The sequence below is a fragment of the Ahaetulla prasina genome, chromosome 5 (genome assembly GCF_028640845.1).
Source record: "Ahaetulla prasina isolate Xishuangbanna chromosome 5, ASM2864084v1, whole genome shotgun sequence".
Lineage (NCBI taxonomy): Eukaryota > Metazoa > Chordata > Lepidosauria > Squamata > Colubridae > Ahaetulla > Ahaetulla prasina.
In genome coordinates this window covers 22,797,140-22,813,688 of record NC_080543.1, presented here as the reverse complement: position 1 = coordinate 22,813,688, position 16,549 = coordinate 22,797,140, and the positions used below count along the sequence as shown (strand labels likewise).

At 37.0% G+C, this 16,549-nt stretch overlaps 1 protein-coding gene across 1 annotated transcript; it reads left to right on the top strand.

The window, feature by feature from the left end:
* Positions 1-761: 761 nt before the first annotated feature.
* LOC131199828 (vitelline membrane outer layer protein 1-like) lies at positions 762-5,392 on the top strand. Its single transcript, XM_058186042.1, has 3 exons — positions 762-932; positions 1,868-1,962; positions 5,101-5,392. The coding sequence occupies exons 1-3, from the start codon at positions 762-764 to the stop codon at positions 5,390-5,392; spliced, it is 558 nt and encodes a 185-aa protein (XP_058042025.1).
* The last annotated feature ends 11,157 nt before the right edge of the window (positions 5,393-16,549 follow it).

Below are 16,549 nucleotides of genomic sequence, written 5' to 3'. Positions count from 1 at the left end.
TCTAGGCATTTTCATAGAGCCCCAAAGCAGGATTTACTCAATGAAAGGGGCCGGGAAAATTACTTACTTATTTATTTATTTTTACTCCTTCCATTCAGGGGCTCATTCCTCATTTTTTTCCCAGCTTTCGTTTTTTTCCCTGCTTTCATCTCTCATTCCAAAGTTAGATTCTGTTTGTACGTAAAAGTCAAATATCAAAGTTGTATCGCCTGTCTAATTACACCTTTTTATTACTTTTAAGGAGATAAACAGAAAGGATGGTATGCATTTTGGCTTGCAACAAATTGTACAAATGATGGAAATAATGCAAATTGTTTCTCAGTATCAGCTCAGCAACTCAGACTGAATTTGTAGGAATTACAGTTTTGGCGAGTTTAAGAAAATTATGTATTTGAGTTTATTGTTAACCTCACTTTCTGGTTTCTTGCTATAGCCCAGAAATCCTCTAAGCTGCTAATTGTGGAAGTTTGGTTATGAAAGCAGGCTGGGGACTGACTGGTGCTCTAGTCATGTCTTAGGTATCTCAACTCTAGGCAGAAGGAGGCAGTGACAAACCGTTTGTAAAATCTTACCAGGAAAACTGCAATGATCAAATCCAGGCAGTTCCCTGGAATAAAAGGTGATGGGAAGCCACAAAATGAAAGAACTGAAAAGCATGATTTCATAAGGGTGGTACTGCGGATACTTTATGACTGATTTCTGGTTTCTAGGATGCTACAATTTCTGAAGACTTTTCTGTTTCAAGAAGCAGGATGGTTTCCATGGATCTCTCTGCTGGCACTATTCTTCTCTTGACTATTTCCTGCTGCCTGTGGAATACAGAATCTCGAAAATATTCTTCCGTGCTCAGTGTGCCAAATGGGAGTACCTGGGGTGAATGGGGTCCAATTTCATTTTGCTCTTCTGGCTATGCTAATGCCTTCTCCCTGAAGGTAAAAGTTTACTTTTCTTATGCTCCGTCACTTTTTATTTTTATTTGTTTATTTTGTCACACAGTATATATAAGCATAAGCATGAAATAATTATACAATATATAAGCATATATATAAGTATGTAATAACTATATTAATTGGATATAATGGAGGGAAACAATAGGACAGGAACGGTAGGCACGCTTGTGCTCTTATGCACGCCCCTTACAGACCTCTTAGGAATGGGGTGAGGTCAATAGTAGATAGTTTTTGGTTAAAGCTTTGGGGATTTTGGGAAGAGACCCCAGAGTCAGGTAGTGTATTCCAAGTATTAACAACTCTATTATTGAAGTTATATTTTCTGCAATCAAGATTGGAGCGGTTAACATTAAGTTTAAATCTATTGTGTGCTGGTGTGTTGTTGCAATTGAAGCTGAAGTAGTCTTCGACAGGAAGGACATTGTAATAGATGATTCTATGAGTTAAACTCAGGTCATGTCGAAGGTGGTGGAGTTCTAAATTTTCTAAACCCAGGATTTCAAGTCTGGTGGCATAAGGTATTTTGTTGTATTCAGAGGAGTGGAGAACTCTTCTTGTAAAATATTTCTGCAATCAAGATTGGAGCGATTAACATTAAGCTTAAATCTATTGTGTGTTCGTGTATTGTTGCAATTGAAGCTGAAGTAGTCTTCGACAGGAAGGACATTGTAATAGATGATTCTATGAGTTTAAACTCAGGTCATGTTCTTCAGTTTATCTTTCAAGAAAGGCAATCAAGAAGTAATTGTGTTGATCTATTGAGTTTGGAGTGGAATATTGTGTGGCAGGTCTAATCGTGATCCAATTCATTTTCCAATATTTATGGGTGAATTTTGGCATTTCTGAGAATTGAAATCTGAAGGCCAGCAAGGGGAGAAAGGTTGATCTAGAACTTTATCAAGGTCCTATTTTCTTAGGTGGAAAAAGACGATTGGACTCTTGACGATACAGGTCTGAATGGAATCCGCTTGTACTGTGACGATGGCACAGTAATTGAGTCTAGAGTTGGACCGTGAGTAACTGATTTTCTTATCATATTTCATTTCCTTGTTATGAAAACTGGGAGAGGAGATGACCTCTCTAAATGACCTGCTGATGCTGAGACATGGATGAGAGATTTTTGTATTCCGGAGTTGCGCAGTGGTGTAACTAATAGTTTGTGGGTCATAGTAAGTGTATCTCTTTTGCTCCTTTAAGTTGTTCTTCCCTAGCATGCATTTACTCCAACAAGATCCTTTGTGGACTTTAGTCTCTCACATACTTCTCCCATTGTGCAGTTCATGAATCTCTTTGCCTTCCTTATAACTAGAAGACCTTCAAGGTCCCTTCCAACTCTGATATTCTATATTCAATGTCCAGAGGTAAAATTTAAAATCAAATAAAGCCCCTGCATTGGTTTGCTTTTATATCTTCCTTGTATACCTTATGGATACTTGAGCTGATAAAAGTTGATTAAGAGCCTTTATAGTACTTATAAATGGATTAACTCCCACTGAAAAATCTTTTTTTAAAAAAATAATTTTTATTAAACAGTTTGTCTTTAAAAACAACACAAAAAACTATCACACATGTATAAAAACAAGACATGTCAAGACACAACGTATTAAACATTACATAGCATTAATGGTAATTTTACAGCATTTCGTATCGACTTACGTATTTTGCTTTTGTAGTTCTCTATTCTATCATTTCTATTTACTACTTAATAGTAGGATAATCGCATTACTCCAACACACATATATATAACCAAAGACATATATATATATAACCAAAGACCTATATATACACACACACAAACACACACGCACACACACACATTATAATATTTTTTCTTCTTATCTACACATTTATATTCGTTTATATTCACATCTCTTTATTTAATGTTCAGTTACTTTAATTTAGGTTTCATCAATATTAAGTTAAACATTTCTTGTTCTGATTTCTATTTTCAAGCCAAATATACATTTTATTCCATATTTCATAATATTTCAAATCATCTCTCTCTTTCAACTCCATAGTCATTTTATCCATCTCTGTGCATTCTAGAATTTTCCTAATTACTGTTTTGTCTGAGGGTACATTTTTTTGTTTCCAATTTTTTGCGAATGTGATTCTTGCTGCGGTAAGTATGTGCAATGAAAAATCTTTATGGCATGGAAATATAGGCTTTTCCTGAAAGCAGCAAAGATGCTGAAGAGTCTTTTCATAGCTTAGGAACAACTCGAGAGATAGTTCTCTCCTAGTGTTGACAAATGGACCTTGGGATCTAAGCCTTATTCAAGAATACCATGACTATCTAAAAACTGAGATTCAATTCCCTGGCCATCCAATATCTGTTTCAATCACTGTTTAGAGTGAAAGAGTCTACAATCTCTCAAGCAAAGTGGCCCATTCCTGTTTCTTTTGCGATTAGGAAAATCTTCATAATTTAAACTCATTATTTCTTGTATCCTCTTGTAGAATGAAACCCACAAACCTTCCCCTTTTTCTGCATTTCAGCCCTTCAAATACTTGTGGGCAATTCTCATTTTAATTCAAAATTAGCTAGAGATATTCTTGATACTTTTTGTACTTTTGGGTGGTTTCTTAAGGACACTGGAGATTCTCGGGTGTCTCAGGACATTGTGTGTTCGCCTGGTGACTTTCCATGACTTAAGAAGTTTGTAGGAATGATGGAAACTTCTGCATGTACACACCTTCTAGACTTTCTCCAGATTCCTAGTCAACAGTAACTGTGTATCGTTTGTAATACCTTTTACCTATTTATCAGATTATTTAATTAGGTTCATTGCAAATCAATCGGCAATCAAAGTGCCTCAAATCAGGGCAGGATAGGGGCAGCATTGGACATATGAGATGTTGATTCAACGTTCTTTATTGCACAATCCTCTTTCCCCAAATAGAACATGGGGATGGGCCACATGGCAGCCAGAGGAAGAACTCTGTTTTCCTGTGGAACGCCAGGTGTAAAGTAACAAGGGAAACTGAGATAGAACTCAGACTTCCAATAAGAAAACTTCTAAAAAGAAAACAGTTCTGGGTTGCATAAACAGAGGGATAGAATCAAGATCACGTGAAGTGTTAGTGCCACTTTATAATGCCTTGGTAAGGCCATACTTGGAATACTGCATTCAGTTTTGGTCACCGCGATGTAAAAAAGATGCTGAGACTCTAGAAAGAGTACAGAGAAGAACAACAAAGTTGATTAGGGGACTGGAGGCTAAAACATATGAAGAAGGGTTGCAGGAACTGGGTATGTCTAGTGTAATAAAAAGAAGGACTAGGGGAGACATGATAGCAGTGTTCTAATATTTCAGGGGTTGCCACAAAGAAGAGGGAGTCGGGCTGTTCTCCAAAGCACCTAAGGGTAGAACAAGAAGCAATGGGTGGAAACTGATCAAGGAAAGAAGCAACTTAGAACTAAGGAGAAATTTCCTGACAGTTAGAAAAATTAATAAGTGGAACGAGTTGCCTGCAGAAGTTGTGAATGTTCCAACACTGGAAATTTTTAAGAAAATGTTGAATAACCATCTGTCTAAGATGGTGTAGGGTTTCCTACTCTAAGGTCCCTTCTTACTCTGTATTATTATTATTATTATTATTATTATTATTATTATTATTATTATTATTATTATTATTATTATTATTATTATTATTATTAAAATCAGACACTGAATTTCCACAGGGGACTTGCTAGTTGAATAATGACTCACTTCTTCACTAGTGGGTAATTCATTCATTCAAGGGTAATAGAAGGAAAAGGTCTTTTTTCAGGGGAAATGGTGGTTAGAATACTGTAAGACAATTTTCGGTATGAGAAAGCTCTGCTGTAATGGATTATGAACACGACATGGATTAGGAGAAGTCTTGGGAAAGAGGTCAAGGGAAGAATTCTGTATCCCATTTTTCCTAGCGGTTTATGCCAGATGCCAAAAGTCTCTTTTCCTTCACTTTTTTTTTTTACAATAGACCAAAGAATTATGTTGGCTATCAAATTTTGACCCAGAATTAGGCAATGATAGCAAAAAGTAGACTTTAACTTGGTTCCTAGCCCAAGATTTTAGCTATTGTGCCTGAATCTCTTGGATTGATGACAAGTATTTAATTTAGACACTAAAAGATGCTTATCTATCTTTGTCTTTTTTGGTAGGTGGGGAAAGTGGACCAGAAAACTATTCTGCCAAAAAGGCTACCTGGCTTCTTTTTCTCTGAGAGTGGAACCACGTCAAGGAATTTTTGATGATACAGCAGCTAACAACATCAAGTTCAAATGTAGTGATGGTGTTGGCCGGAGAGGCTTTGGCACTACATTGGGTAAATTTGGCCCATGGAGTGACAGCTGCCCCTCAAATGGTATATGTGGGATGAGAACAAGGATGGAGGATGCACAGGGTGTATCTGATGACACAGCACTCAATGATGTGGTTTTTTACTGTTGTTAATGGTTGATACATACAGTATACATGTATTTATACCTATAATACCTATAAACATACTTTTGCTATGCATTTTCAAAGAGTGTTAATTGTGTTCGTGCATAATGTGGTAATAAATAAATAAATAAATAAATAAATAAATAAATAAATAAATAAATAAATAAATAAATAAATAAATAAATAAATAAATAAATAAATAATGTGGTAGTACAAGGTAACCGTTCCTACAAGTGTTACCTCTTCAAACAGTCCAATTACAGAGGCATAAGGGAGGTAGCTGAAACCTCAAGCACTGCAAGTGACTGACTTTCTTCCCTGTCATCATTTTGATCCAACTCACAGCACCAAACTATAATACCATACCATACTTGCTTGCATGCAAATAAAATTATGTTGCATTTGGTGGCACTATGAATAGAAGTTCTTCTGCATGATTCATTTTCAAGGACTTTGTCAACTTGATGTTCCCAGTTATTTTTGCTGCTGAATATATGTGTCCCAGGATGAAATTGAAAGATCCAATCTGGGTTGATCACTGGGACCAGAGGTTTTTGTCTTCCAGACTTTCAGACTTGTGCTGGAGCCCATCTTCAGCGAACTTCTCTCTAGCAGAGTGTGCACTAGTCTGTGTGTGGTATTTATAGTATCTACTGTAAGTTAGATATTCAGCATTCCAAAATGTCTAAGCGTTTCTGAATCCAGCTGTGTGGAACAGAATCAAATGCTTTCTTACAATCAATCCAGGCCATTATTATTTTATTATTATTTTTTAAATAGGTTTTTTAAATAGTTTATTCTTTAACATCCATAAATGCTTGGGGAACAGCGTATTGTCTGGGTCAATATATTTTAAACACAGTACTACCACTAATATTATTTAGATATACGGTACATAATCATAATCTTTCAACTTCAAGACAAAATGCTTGAGGAAGATCCAAGAGAATAAGTTTGCATATTAATTACTCCAGTCACAAGTACTGAAAATCAGAAGAATTACTGTCTGTCATTTTGAGGACCAAACCTCAGGACAATATAACATAAAGCATTATCATAAAGAAATAAAAAAGATGGAAGAAACTTTTCACTCCCATATTTTTGGAAACAATTTTGACCAATGCACAGCACCTTTTTAATTTGGGGGGGAATTATTGGGTGTGTACTTTTAAAAACATAGTTTGACAAAATTTGACATTTGAGTCTGGAGAACAAGGAGATAAATAATGCAAAGAGGGTGGCTGAGGCCATAGTGAGTTTAGAAACTAAGGTAGGTGTCAGGGTTCCAAGTAACAATCCCAACCAAGCAAGACTCTGAGGCAAGCGATTCCTCAAAGCCAGTGATGGGATTCAAATAATTTAACAACCAGTTCTCTGCCCTAATGACCAGCTGGATAAGTGTGGCTCGGTAGTCATGTGACCATGTGGGTGTGGCCAACTCAACATCACTTACATTGATGGGTGCTTCGCCTTAGCTGTTACAATGTAATAAGGGTTAACCAGAGAGGCAGTTTATGTAAGCAGGGCAATAAAGATTAGGCTAGAAACATCAGAATGTTTCCTTCATGCCTGCCTTACAGGATTAGCCCTGTAAAATGGGAAAAAACAAAATAAGATTTCTTCCAACAACTGGTTCTCCAAACTGCTTAGAAAGTTAACAACCGGTTCTCCCGAATAGGTGAGAACTGGCTGAATCCCACCACTGCTCAAAGCTATACTTTAAGTACTCCAGTGTACTGAAGTTTGTTGAACAGTTAAAGAATGCAGAAAGACAAAGTGCTTGAGGAAGATCCAAGAGGATTGGTTTGCACATTAATGACTCTTGTTTAAGAAATAAAAGCAGACTTTCCTTTGCTTTTTTGCATCATAAAGAAAATACTTTTCAATCCTTCCCCTTCCCATCCCTTGTTAGCAAAATAACACCACACACTCCTGGCCCCACGTACTTCTTCACCCTCTTCACTTGCCATCAAAATGTTTTGGTGATTGTCTACTCTTCATGGCTAATACAATTGCGAGGCTGTTTTTTTGCAGAAGTTGATACAATCCAAACACAATGATTCTTGGAACAAGACATTAGGACATGTTCTCAGGTCATAGGCTACACTAAATATGACTTATCATGATAAAAGTAAGTTTCCATGAGATTATTACTTTCATCATGAGATAGTTAAGCAATTTATACTTACAGTTAATTTTTAGAAATCATTTCAGCAATTAGTTTCAGCAACTTGTTTAAAAAACGTAGTTTGAGCAGTTAGTTTTTAGATCCGCCTAGATAATCCATTTCAAAACTGAAAGACAGTAAATGTAGAGTTAATCGAATTTCTTGGTTAACTCTTCCGGAGGACCTGTATAGACACCATACCTCTAGAGCAAGATTGTCCCCAACAATCTGGGTCCTCATTTTACTGACCTCAGAAGGATGGAAGGCTGCGTCAACTTTGAGCCTGTGAGGATCAAACTCCTGGCACTGAGCTGAATTAGCCGCAATACTATATTCTAACCACTGTGCCATCACGTCTCCTATATAAGAGGAACCACTACTACATGAGATAAGAAGAAAAAAAATATTAAATACATAAACGTGTATTTTTTTTCAAAACTAAGAACTTAATGGGCTTAGTTTTGAAAATGTGCAAGTTTTCCAGGATATTTTACACCATTTTTCTCTTCTTTTCCAGGAAAAACATTCAGTAGTTTACTGAATTTAGTAAAAAGAAAGAAAAGAAAAGGAAAGGAAAGGAAGGAAGGAAGGAAGGAAGGAAGGAAAGAAAGAAAGAAATGGATTTAATGGAAGAGGAAAAATTGGAGCTTTGGTGTTATGTATGTTGACATATATACTGTAAGTTGACAGTAGGAAGATTACTTTATGCACAAAAATGGAAGAATACTTTGATTCCCAAAATGGATAAATGGCTGCAAAAGTTGATGGAGTTAGCAGAGATGGATAAATGGATTGCTTTGATTAAAGAAAAAAACACATGACTTTTGTTTCTACTTGGAAACTGCTTCTGGATTTTGGGCTTGAGTTAGAGAAAAAAAAAGAAATTTGATGTTGGGTTTTACTGATTAGACAGGCTTGCTTCATAGAAATGGCTAGTTTATACTACTATGCAAAAGTAAAAGTTGGGTTTGATCCTATTGTATTATTTTGCTGCCCCAAAGGGAGTCAGAAATCAATGCCTTTCTTTGTGGACCAGAGGAATACTGTCGATATAATTTACTTGCATTTGAGACCATAACCTACAACTGGATAAAGTAGAAAAATGTGGGTTAGACAGCATTACCACCACATGGATTCATAACTGGCTGACCAACCGCACTCAGTGTGCAAGTCCTCAATGGAACTACATCCACATGGAGGGAAGTATGCAGTGGAGTACCCCACAGCTCTGTTTTAGGCCCAGTATTCTTCAACATTTTCATCAATCATTTGGACGAAGAGATAGATGGGGAACTCATCAAATTTGCATATGACACCAAGCTGGCAGGAATAGCCAACACTCCAGAAGATATAGGCTTAAGATATAGAAGGATCTTGATTGACTTGAGGATTGGGTGCTATCTATCAAAATGAAATTAAATGATGAAAAAAGGAAGGTTCTATATTTAGGCAAAAAAACTCCTCCAAAATGCACAAGTACAGTATATATGGTCCCTTGCTCAATAGTAGTAACTGTGAGAGGATTCTTCGAGTCCTAGTAGACAACTATTTATATATCAGCCAACAGTGTGCAGCAGTTGCCAAAGAAGCCAACACAGTTCTAGGCTGCATAAACAGAGGGACAGAATCAAGATCACATGAAATGTTAATACCATTTTAGAATGCCTTGGTAGGGCCACACTTGGAATACTGCATCCTGTTTGGTTGCCACGATGTAAAAAAGATGTTGAGACTCTAGAAAGCATGCAGAGAAGAGCAAAAAAGTTGATTAGGGGACTGGAGGCTAAAACATATGAAGAATGGTTGTAGGAGCTGGGTATGTCTAGTTTAATGAAAAGAAGGACTAGGAGTGACATGATAGCAGTGTTCCGATATCTCAGGGGTTGCCACAAAGAAGAAGGAGTCAAGCTATTCTCCAAAGCATCTGAGGGCAGGACAAGAAGCAATGGGTGGAAACTAATCAAGGAGAGAAGCAACTTAGAACTAAGGAGAAATTTTCTGACAGTTAGAACAATTAATCAGTGGAATAACTTGCTTCCAGAAGTTGTGAATGGTCCAACACTGGAAGTTTTTAAGAAGATGTTGGATGACCATTTGTCTGAAGTGGTGTAGGGTTTCCTGCCTAAGCGGGGGTTGGACTAAAAGACCTCCAAGGTCTCTTCCAACTCTGTTATTTTATTTTATTCTATTCTAATACCATTGCTAGGCTGTTTTCTGCAGAAGTCGATGCAATTCAAACACAATGATTCTTGGAAATCATTTGCTTCATAGAAATGCTTCATAGAAATGGCTAGTTTATACTACTATGCAAAAGTAAAAGTTGAGGTTTGATCCTCTTGTATTATTTTGCTGCCCCAAAGGGAGTCAGAAATCAATGCCTTTTCTTTGTTTTTCCCTCTTTCCCTATACTTTCCCCTTGAATTCTCCTTCTCCTACTTTCCTACTATTTTCTTTTGTATTTTCATATTATAAACTAATAAAAAAAGAGGTTCTTGGAATCATCATGCAATAATGTGATTGGAATGGACACATGATTATTAATTTTTCCTTCCCTCAATAACACACACAGATCACTGTGTATTTTACTGAATTTAGTAAAAGAATAGAAATTATTCTGTCTAGTGACTGGATACATGGAGGCAACCCATAATATGGTTTATTTGAGTTAGTACTATGTGAACTACAGCTGTGTTGTGCAACCTATGGCTTATTGCAGTAATAAGCCACTCGTGCTCCCCCATCATTTGTGACATTCCCAAGTCTCTTCTGACAATAATTGCTAAGAATTAGCAGTTTGATTTCCTGTCATTTCAAGGGTGTAAATATATAAGATCTCTGTGTATGATCACCTTATGCACAATTTAGTGCAGAGGTGTCAAACTCGATTTCATTGAGGACGCATCAGGATTGTGTTTGACCTTAGGGCTGGGGTGGGCGTGGCCAGGGTGGGTGTGGCCTGCTCAACATCAGTCGTCTTGGGGTTCCTGTGGTAGCCCAAGCACTTTGCCAATCAAAATGGGCCTCCGAGCTCCATTTTTGGCTGCGACGGCCTCCTCTGCCAGCAAAAGCAGAACTTGGGAGGACCTACTCACTTTGCATCATCATCACCACCACTTAATATGGGGCTTTCCCCTGCCTTTGCCAGATGTTAAATGTGGTTGACAGCTACTAAAATCCTGGGTATATGTTGTTTGTATAGTTCAGCATCTTTAATAAATGCAATTAATTTAAAGTATAATTAAACCAAGCATCAGTCAAGCATTCAGTGCACTAAAGCAAAATGTAAATAAACTAGATCTTGTTTTTGGTTAGCAACCACAATCATTTTTTTATTTCCTTGCTCCATCCAGTGAAGGCAACCGAAGGTGCTCAGGTTTCAGGAGTACCTTCAGGTTTCTTGTCCTGCCTACATATAGGTCTCCATTTAAATTAAATTCTTTCCCATTCTGGTTGCAGAAAAATTAACTGCAGGGAGACGGTAAGTATAGCTGCACAGAACAGTTAAGTGAGAGATAGTTTTTATTGTCTATTCTTACCACTATGGTTGTCAGAGGCTAGCAACATTGATTGAGTGGCCAGCTCAATCCAAAATATTCTAAATCCAGAATATTCTAAATGAAATCAGGGCAAATAAACTCTGGATCTAGGAAGTCAGGAATATAAAAAAAAAGGAGTAGATTCTTATGAAACATGATATTAATTTCTGAGATGGTTAGGGAAGGAAAATATCTAACGTATTAAAATGGAGGGACATACTTTAAGTAGAGCAGTCACCCTGCTACTTCTTCCTCTTCCTAATTTTTTTTAATCTGGATCATATTTAATTTACAAGGTCAATGCTAATTTTTAGCAATTTTTTAAAAAAAATATTAGATTTTCTACATGATAGATAACTACTAATGTTTTTCTTTCAGTTTACCTGGACGAATAAGACCAACCTGAAATTAATATTACCAGTCTACAACACCTGTTTCTTTAATGGTTCTTTTTTACAAAACAATAGCCTCACATTAGTTGTTTTGTACTTCTATGGAGCAACATTTGCTTTGAAGGACTTTTTTTACCTCAGCAATATTTAATTTGGATGGATGAGTGGATTATTATCTACTAACTTTCTGGATTTCAGTATCTCTGCCAGTGTCTTCAACTTTCTTTCTTGATTATATGCATTGTATACTTGATTATATACATTTAATCCTTTCTGCATTATACTATGTATGTCTTTCTAATACTTTTGAGTTTTTTTATATGTTCAGCAGATGGCATAAAATGTTTCTTTTATATTACGGTATTTCCAACATTTATTACTGTATGATTTGTCCCCCTCAGTTATTTTTAAGAAGTTATATATCATATGTGAGGTGCCGCAGGGGTCGGTTGTCTCGCCGCTCCTGTTCAACATCTATATGAAGCTGCTGGGTGAGATTATCCGTGGTTTTGGGGTGGAATATCATCTGTACGCTGATGACACTAAGCTGTACATTTCCACCCCGAACCACCCCAATGAAGCCGTCGAAGTGATGTCCCGGTTTCTAGAGGCCGTGCGGGTCTGGATGGGGAAGAACAAGCTTCGGCTCAACCCGTCCAAGACAGAGTGGTTGTGGATGCCGGCATCCCGGTACAGCCAGCTTACTCCATCACTGAATGTTGGGGGCGAATCATTGGCCCCCAGGGGGAGGGTTCACAACTTAGGCGTTCTCCTGGATGATCAGCTGTCTTTAGAAGAACATATGACGGCCGTCGCCAGGGGAGCTTTTTATCAGGTGTGCCTGATTCGCCAGTTGCGTCCCTTCCTTGACTGGGATTCCCTACGCACGGTCATTCATGCCCTTGTCACTTCCCGCCTGGACTACTGCAATGCTCTCTACATGGGGCTCCCCTTGAAGAGCACCAGGAGGCTCCAACTGGTCCAGAATGCAGCTGCACGGGTAATAGAAGGGGCACCATGATGCTCCCATATAACACTTCTCCTACGCAGTCTGCATTGGTTGCCGGTGGTCTTCCGGGTGCAATTCAAGGTGTTGGTTATCACTTTTAAAGCGCTCCATGGCACAGGACTGGGTTACTTACAGGACTGCCTACTGCCACCTATAGTCTCCGATCGGCCTGTGCACTCCCATAGGGAGGGCCTCCTCAGGGTGCCGTCAGTCAAACAATGCCTTCTCTGTGGGGGCTCCTGCCCTTTGGAATGAGTTGCCTCCTGGGCTGCATCAACTCCCTGACCTCCGGTCTTTTAAACACGAGCTCAAGACCTTTTTATTTCACCGTGCGGGGCTAGCCTGACGAAATTTTTAAGTGGGGGTTTTATGATGGTTTTATCTTAGTTTTAACTTTATTAGGTCATTTTATAATCAGTTTTTTAACATGTTTTTAATTTTTGTTCATGTTTACGTTGTTTTATTTGGCTGTAAACCGCTCTGAGTCCTTCGAGAGAATGGCGGTATAAAAATTGAATAAATAAATAAATAAATAAATAAATAAATAAATAAATATGTAACATTTTAAACAAATTCTCCTTTACGTTATTGATCTAAATTTTATAAATTTTCTTCAGAGTTCTTCCCATGGTTTGTTGTAATTTTTCTTTAATTGTCTTAGTATATTATATGAATCCAACAAATTGTGGCTTATTTCAAAAACTATAGGCAAGAAAACCTGGACTCTATATATGTATTACTTGTTATGCATTGAATGTATATAGTTGTGTTAAGCCCTGCTAAAGTGAAACTAACCTTTAGATGACCCTCACTTTTATTTCCAATGGTTTTGGAGGGAAACTTTGAACATTCATATTTGGGCCCGTTTTTCAAGCATTATGATTGGTTAAGACCCTGTGGGCCCAGAATATAAATTACAGGCATTAGCCTGCTGTTCCTCAGTTCCAGTTTTGAGTCAATAAATGCTGTTGCAGCTATGCTGGTCTGGTTCTTGCCTACTGAAGCCCACTATTACTGACCTCTGCTGTCCCTCTAATAGCGAATTCCTTCTCTACTCTTAAGAAAATTCATTAGCATAGTTTTATCATTTGGGAGTTTTAAGACCAAAAACTGTATCGCTAGAAGCTTGTTGTATGAATTTATATATGTTTAGTATAACATATATTACATTTGAGCATCTTTCAGAGGAAGCTTATTGATACCTCACATAGAACATTGTGAACATTACAATGATCATTACATTATGATTACATAATTCATTACGTTACATTAATCTAAATATGTATGAACAATTATAATTAGCTATGCTGTCCAAGAGAGGGCACCATAGATCCAACCAAAATTAGGTTATCCTGTTACAATAGAGGTCACTTAGGTCTGTAGTAAGGATGACTGTAGATGCTCCCTCAATAATTTAATCTTGATAGTTTCTACAGAAGGTATCTATCCAGTAGTATTTTAATTAGGGAATATCAGGACCTTTGCTGTATTCTATACTTTTGTTGCCTTTATACCAAACTGGCTCTAAATTCTTCATTAGATAAATTAAAACCATGCTTTTGTTTTGTTGTAAGACACATCATTACTAACTAGCATAGATTCTTGGGTGGCAATGATAGTGTAGCTGAATCTTCATTAAAGCTATTGATAGCAGTTTCTTTTCCATTTTGGTTTTGAAATTATCAAGGTAGTGACAAAGGAATGAAATTAAACTGGCATCCTCAAATATCAGAGTTCAATAGGGCAACCCTAAATGTATAGGCAACTTAGTTCATAGCAAATTTATGGGGCTAATTTCTATTTATTCCAGACTAAGAGAAACAAAGAGGAACCTGGGAATAGACAGAGCAATGGATTAGCTATTGTCATTTAAATTTATCAGATTGGAAATCAAAGTATTCCAATGTTGTCACTCCTTTTCCTCTCAGATTGATATATTTGGATTTCATAATCTGACAAGATAATTAGAACCATCATTTTTGAACTTTTAAAGAGAAGACTCAAGAGAGTGAAGTCTGTTTTTGTACATTACATAGATTTAATTTATTCAGTTTATCCCATTATTTCAGTTCTTTTTCCAAGAGTGATCTGTGAAGCAGTCCACTGTGCTTTAAAAACCATGCTTTAAGACTTAATGGAAATTAACCCAGAATACTCAACTTATTTGACAAACTGTGGTAAATGAAGCCATGGGTAAATACCCTTTGTGAATACTCCCAGTACTGGTCAAAAGTGAGCTTTGTGACTAAAAGGCTGTAGATCTTGTCCTCCCATTAAAATTATCTAATACATTAAATCCCTTCTTACAGGTGTTGTCAAACAATCCCCCTGCCATGGCAGAAAAGATATGTCAGGGGAAAACCACGGTCCCATGGGAATTGTCCAATGGGGAGATATTAATCCTAATCCTTACATCTTTTAATGTGCAATAAATATAAAATGTTCTACCTACCTGTACTGAGATGACCTTGGAGAAAACATCTGAGGACCTTTAACAAAATGTGAGCCCAATCTGAGTGAATAAGAAAGCATGGGAAAGAAGCTAAAGGATGCCCAGTTTTAATTCTTTTGGTTTAAGGGGGTGGAAAATGCTGTTACCTTATCAAAATTCTGTTACTATAGCCTATATCAACGAATAACTTGGGTAGTGCCTGTTTCCTGATCTAGCTTCCCTTGAAAGGCTGACAGCTTCCCAATCAATTTGCAAGGAGAATCTGACATGAAGTATCCAGACAGCTGTTTCCTGAAATTGGCAAATAATTGTTTTGAAAGCCTTTTTCTGAACATCTAGGCTAAAGTTCAGGTGGATTGTTTTTTTTTATTCAAGATATGCAAACCAATGGTTGAAGTATAAACCCAAAGATTTCCCCACGCATACCTAATTTGGCCATTGAATCCAATGGAAAAATCCAAAGGAGAAAATATTTTGATTGGTTTAGAAAATGATCAGAAATATATTTATGTGTGTGGGATGGCAAATGAACATTTTGTTTCCTGATGCCTAAATAGTTAAAGTAGATCCAGTCTGGTCCTACCACTTCTACCTCCTTAACTGAAACATCTACTTGATTCCTCTTTACCTTGTACAGTGATATTTTGGTCCTCATCGGTAAATTGTTCTGGAAGACACACTGAATACTAAAGCCAATGAGTAACCAGAAAGCCATGCGACTTACCATATGTAAGGTCATGCCTCATGACTCACTGTTGGGAGAAACTTCCCCTCGGACTTCGACAACTACCTGACCTTAGGACCTTTCGCCGTGAACTTAAAACTTATTTGGCTGGACTAGCTTGATTTTTATCTTTAAATTTTAAGTGAATTTGATGGGTTTTTAAAGTTTTGTAATTTTATGGGGGAGTGTGTTATTTGAACATTTGGGCAAATTTAATTTAGTTTTTTAAGGGATGTTTTTAACTATTGTGTGTATCTGTATTTTATCTGCCTGTTCACCGCCCTGAGTCCTTCGGGAGAAGGGCGGTATACAAATTAAAATATTCATTCATTCATTCATTCATTCATTCATATTCATTCATTCAAATAGTGAGTCATGAGGCAGCCAATATCAGCAAGTCCTTCCTTAAATTTACATTACATTTTTGTCAAGTTTTAAGTGTCAGTCAGTCAAAATGGCTTTTTCATCTCTTCTAAGTGTTAAATAAATGATAAGATGCTACCAATCCTTGCTGTTGTAAAAGCTGACTCCCATCATTTGACATATTTTAAGATTCTGATTCAATTGTCATAGTCTATTCTTTCTCCTTTCATTTCCATTTAACATTTAACCACTTGCATTTTAATTTTATACAGAAAAGAGCAAGCAGAATGACTGGGGAGTTACAGAAGCTCCCGTACGAGGAAGGGCTAAATCATCTGATGCTTTTTACCTTAAGGCAACAGAGTGGGATCCAAGAACACAAAGGAAAAGTATATAATATCAGTTTTTCTTCCACTTTAACAAGTAATCTATTGAAACTAAATGCAGATTTTTGTTATAAAAACCAATGCATTACATTGTGGCATACAATGCAATTAGATGTGGTTGTGGCTGAACTCATCCA

Excerpts from the sequence above, each read along its gene's own strand:
- LOC131199828 (XM_058186042.1), top strand. The coding sequence starts at position 762 with ATGGATCTCTCTGCTGGCACTATTCTTCTCTTGACTATTTCCTGCTGC. Across the intron at positions 933-1,867 it reads CTAATGCCTTCTCCCTGAAG|GTGGAAAAAGACGATTGGAC; the intron begins GTAAAAGTTTAC and ends CTATTTTCTTAG. Across the intron at positions 1,963-5,100 it reads ATTGAGTCTAGAGTTGGACC|GTGGGGAAAGTGGACCAGAA; the intron begins GTGAGTAACTGA and ends CTTTTTTGGTAG.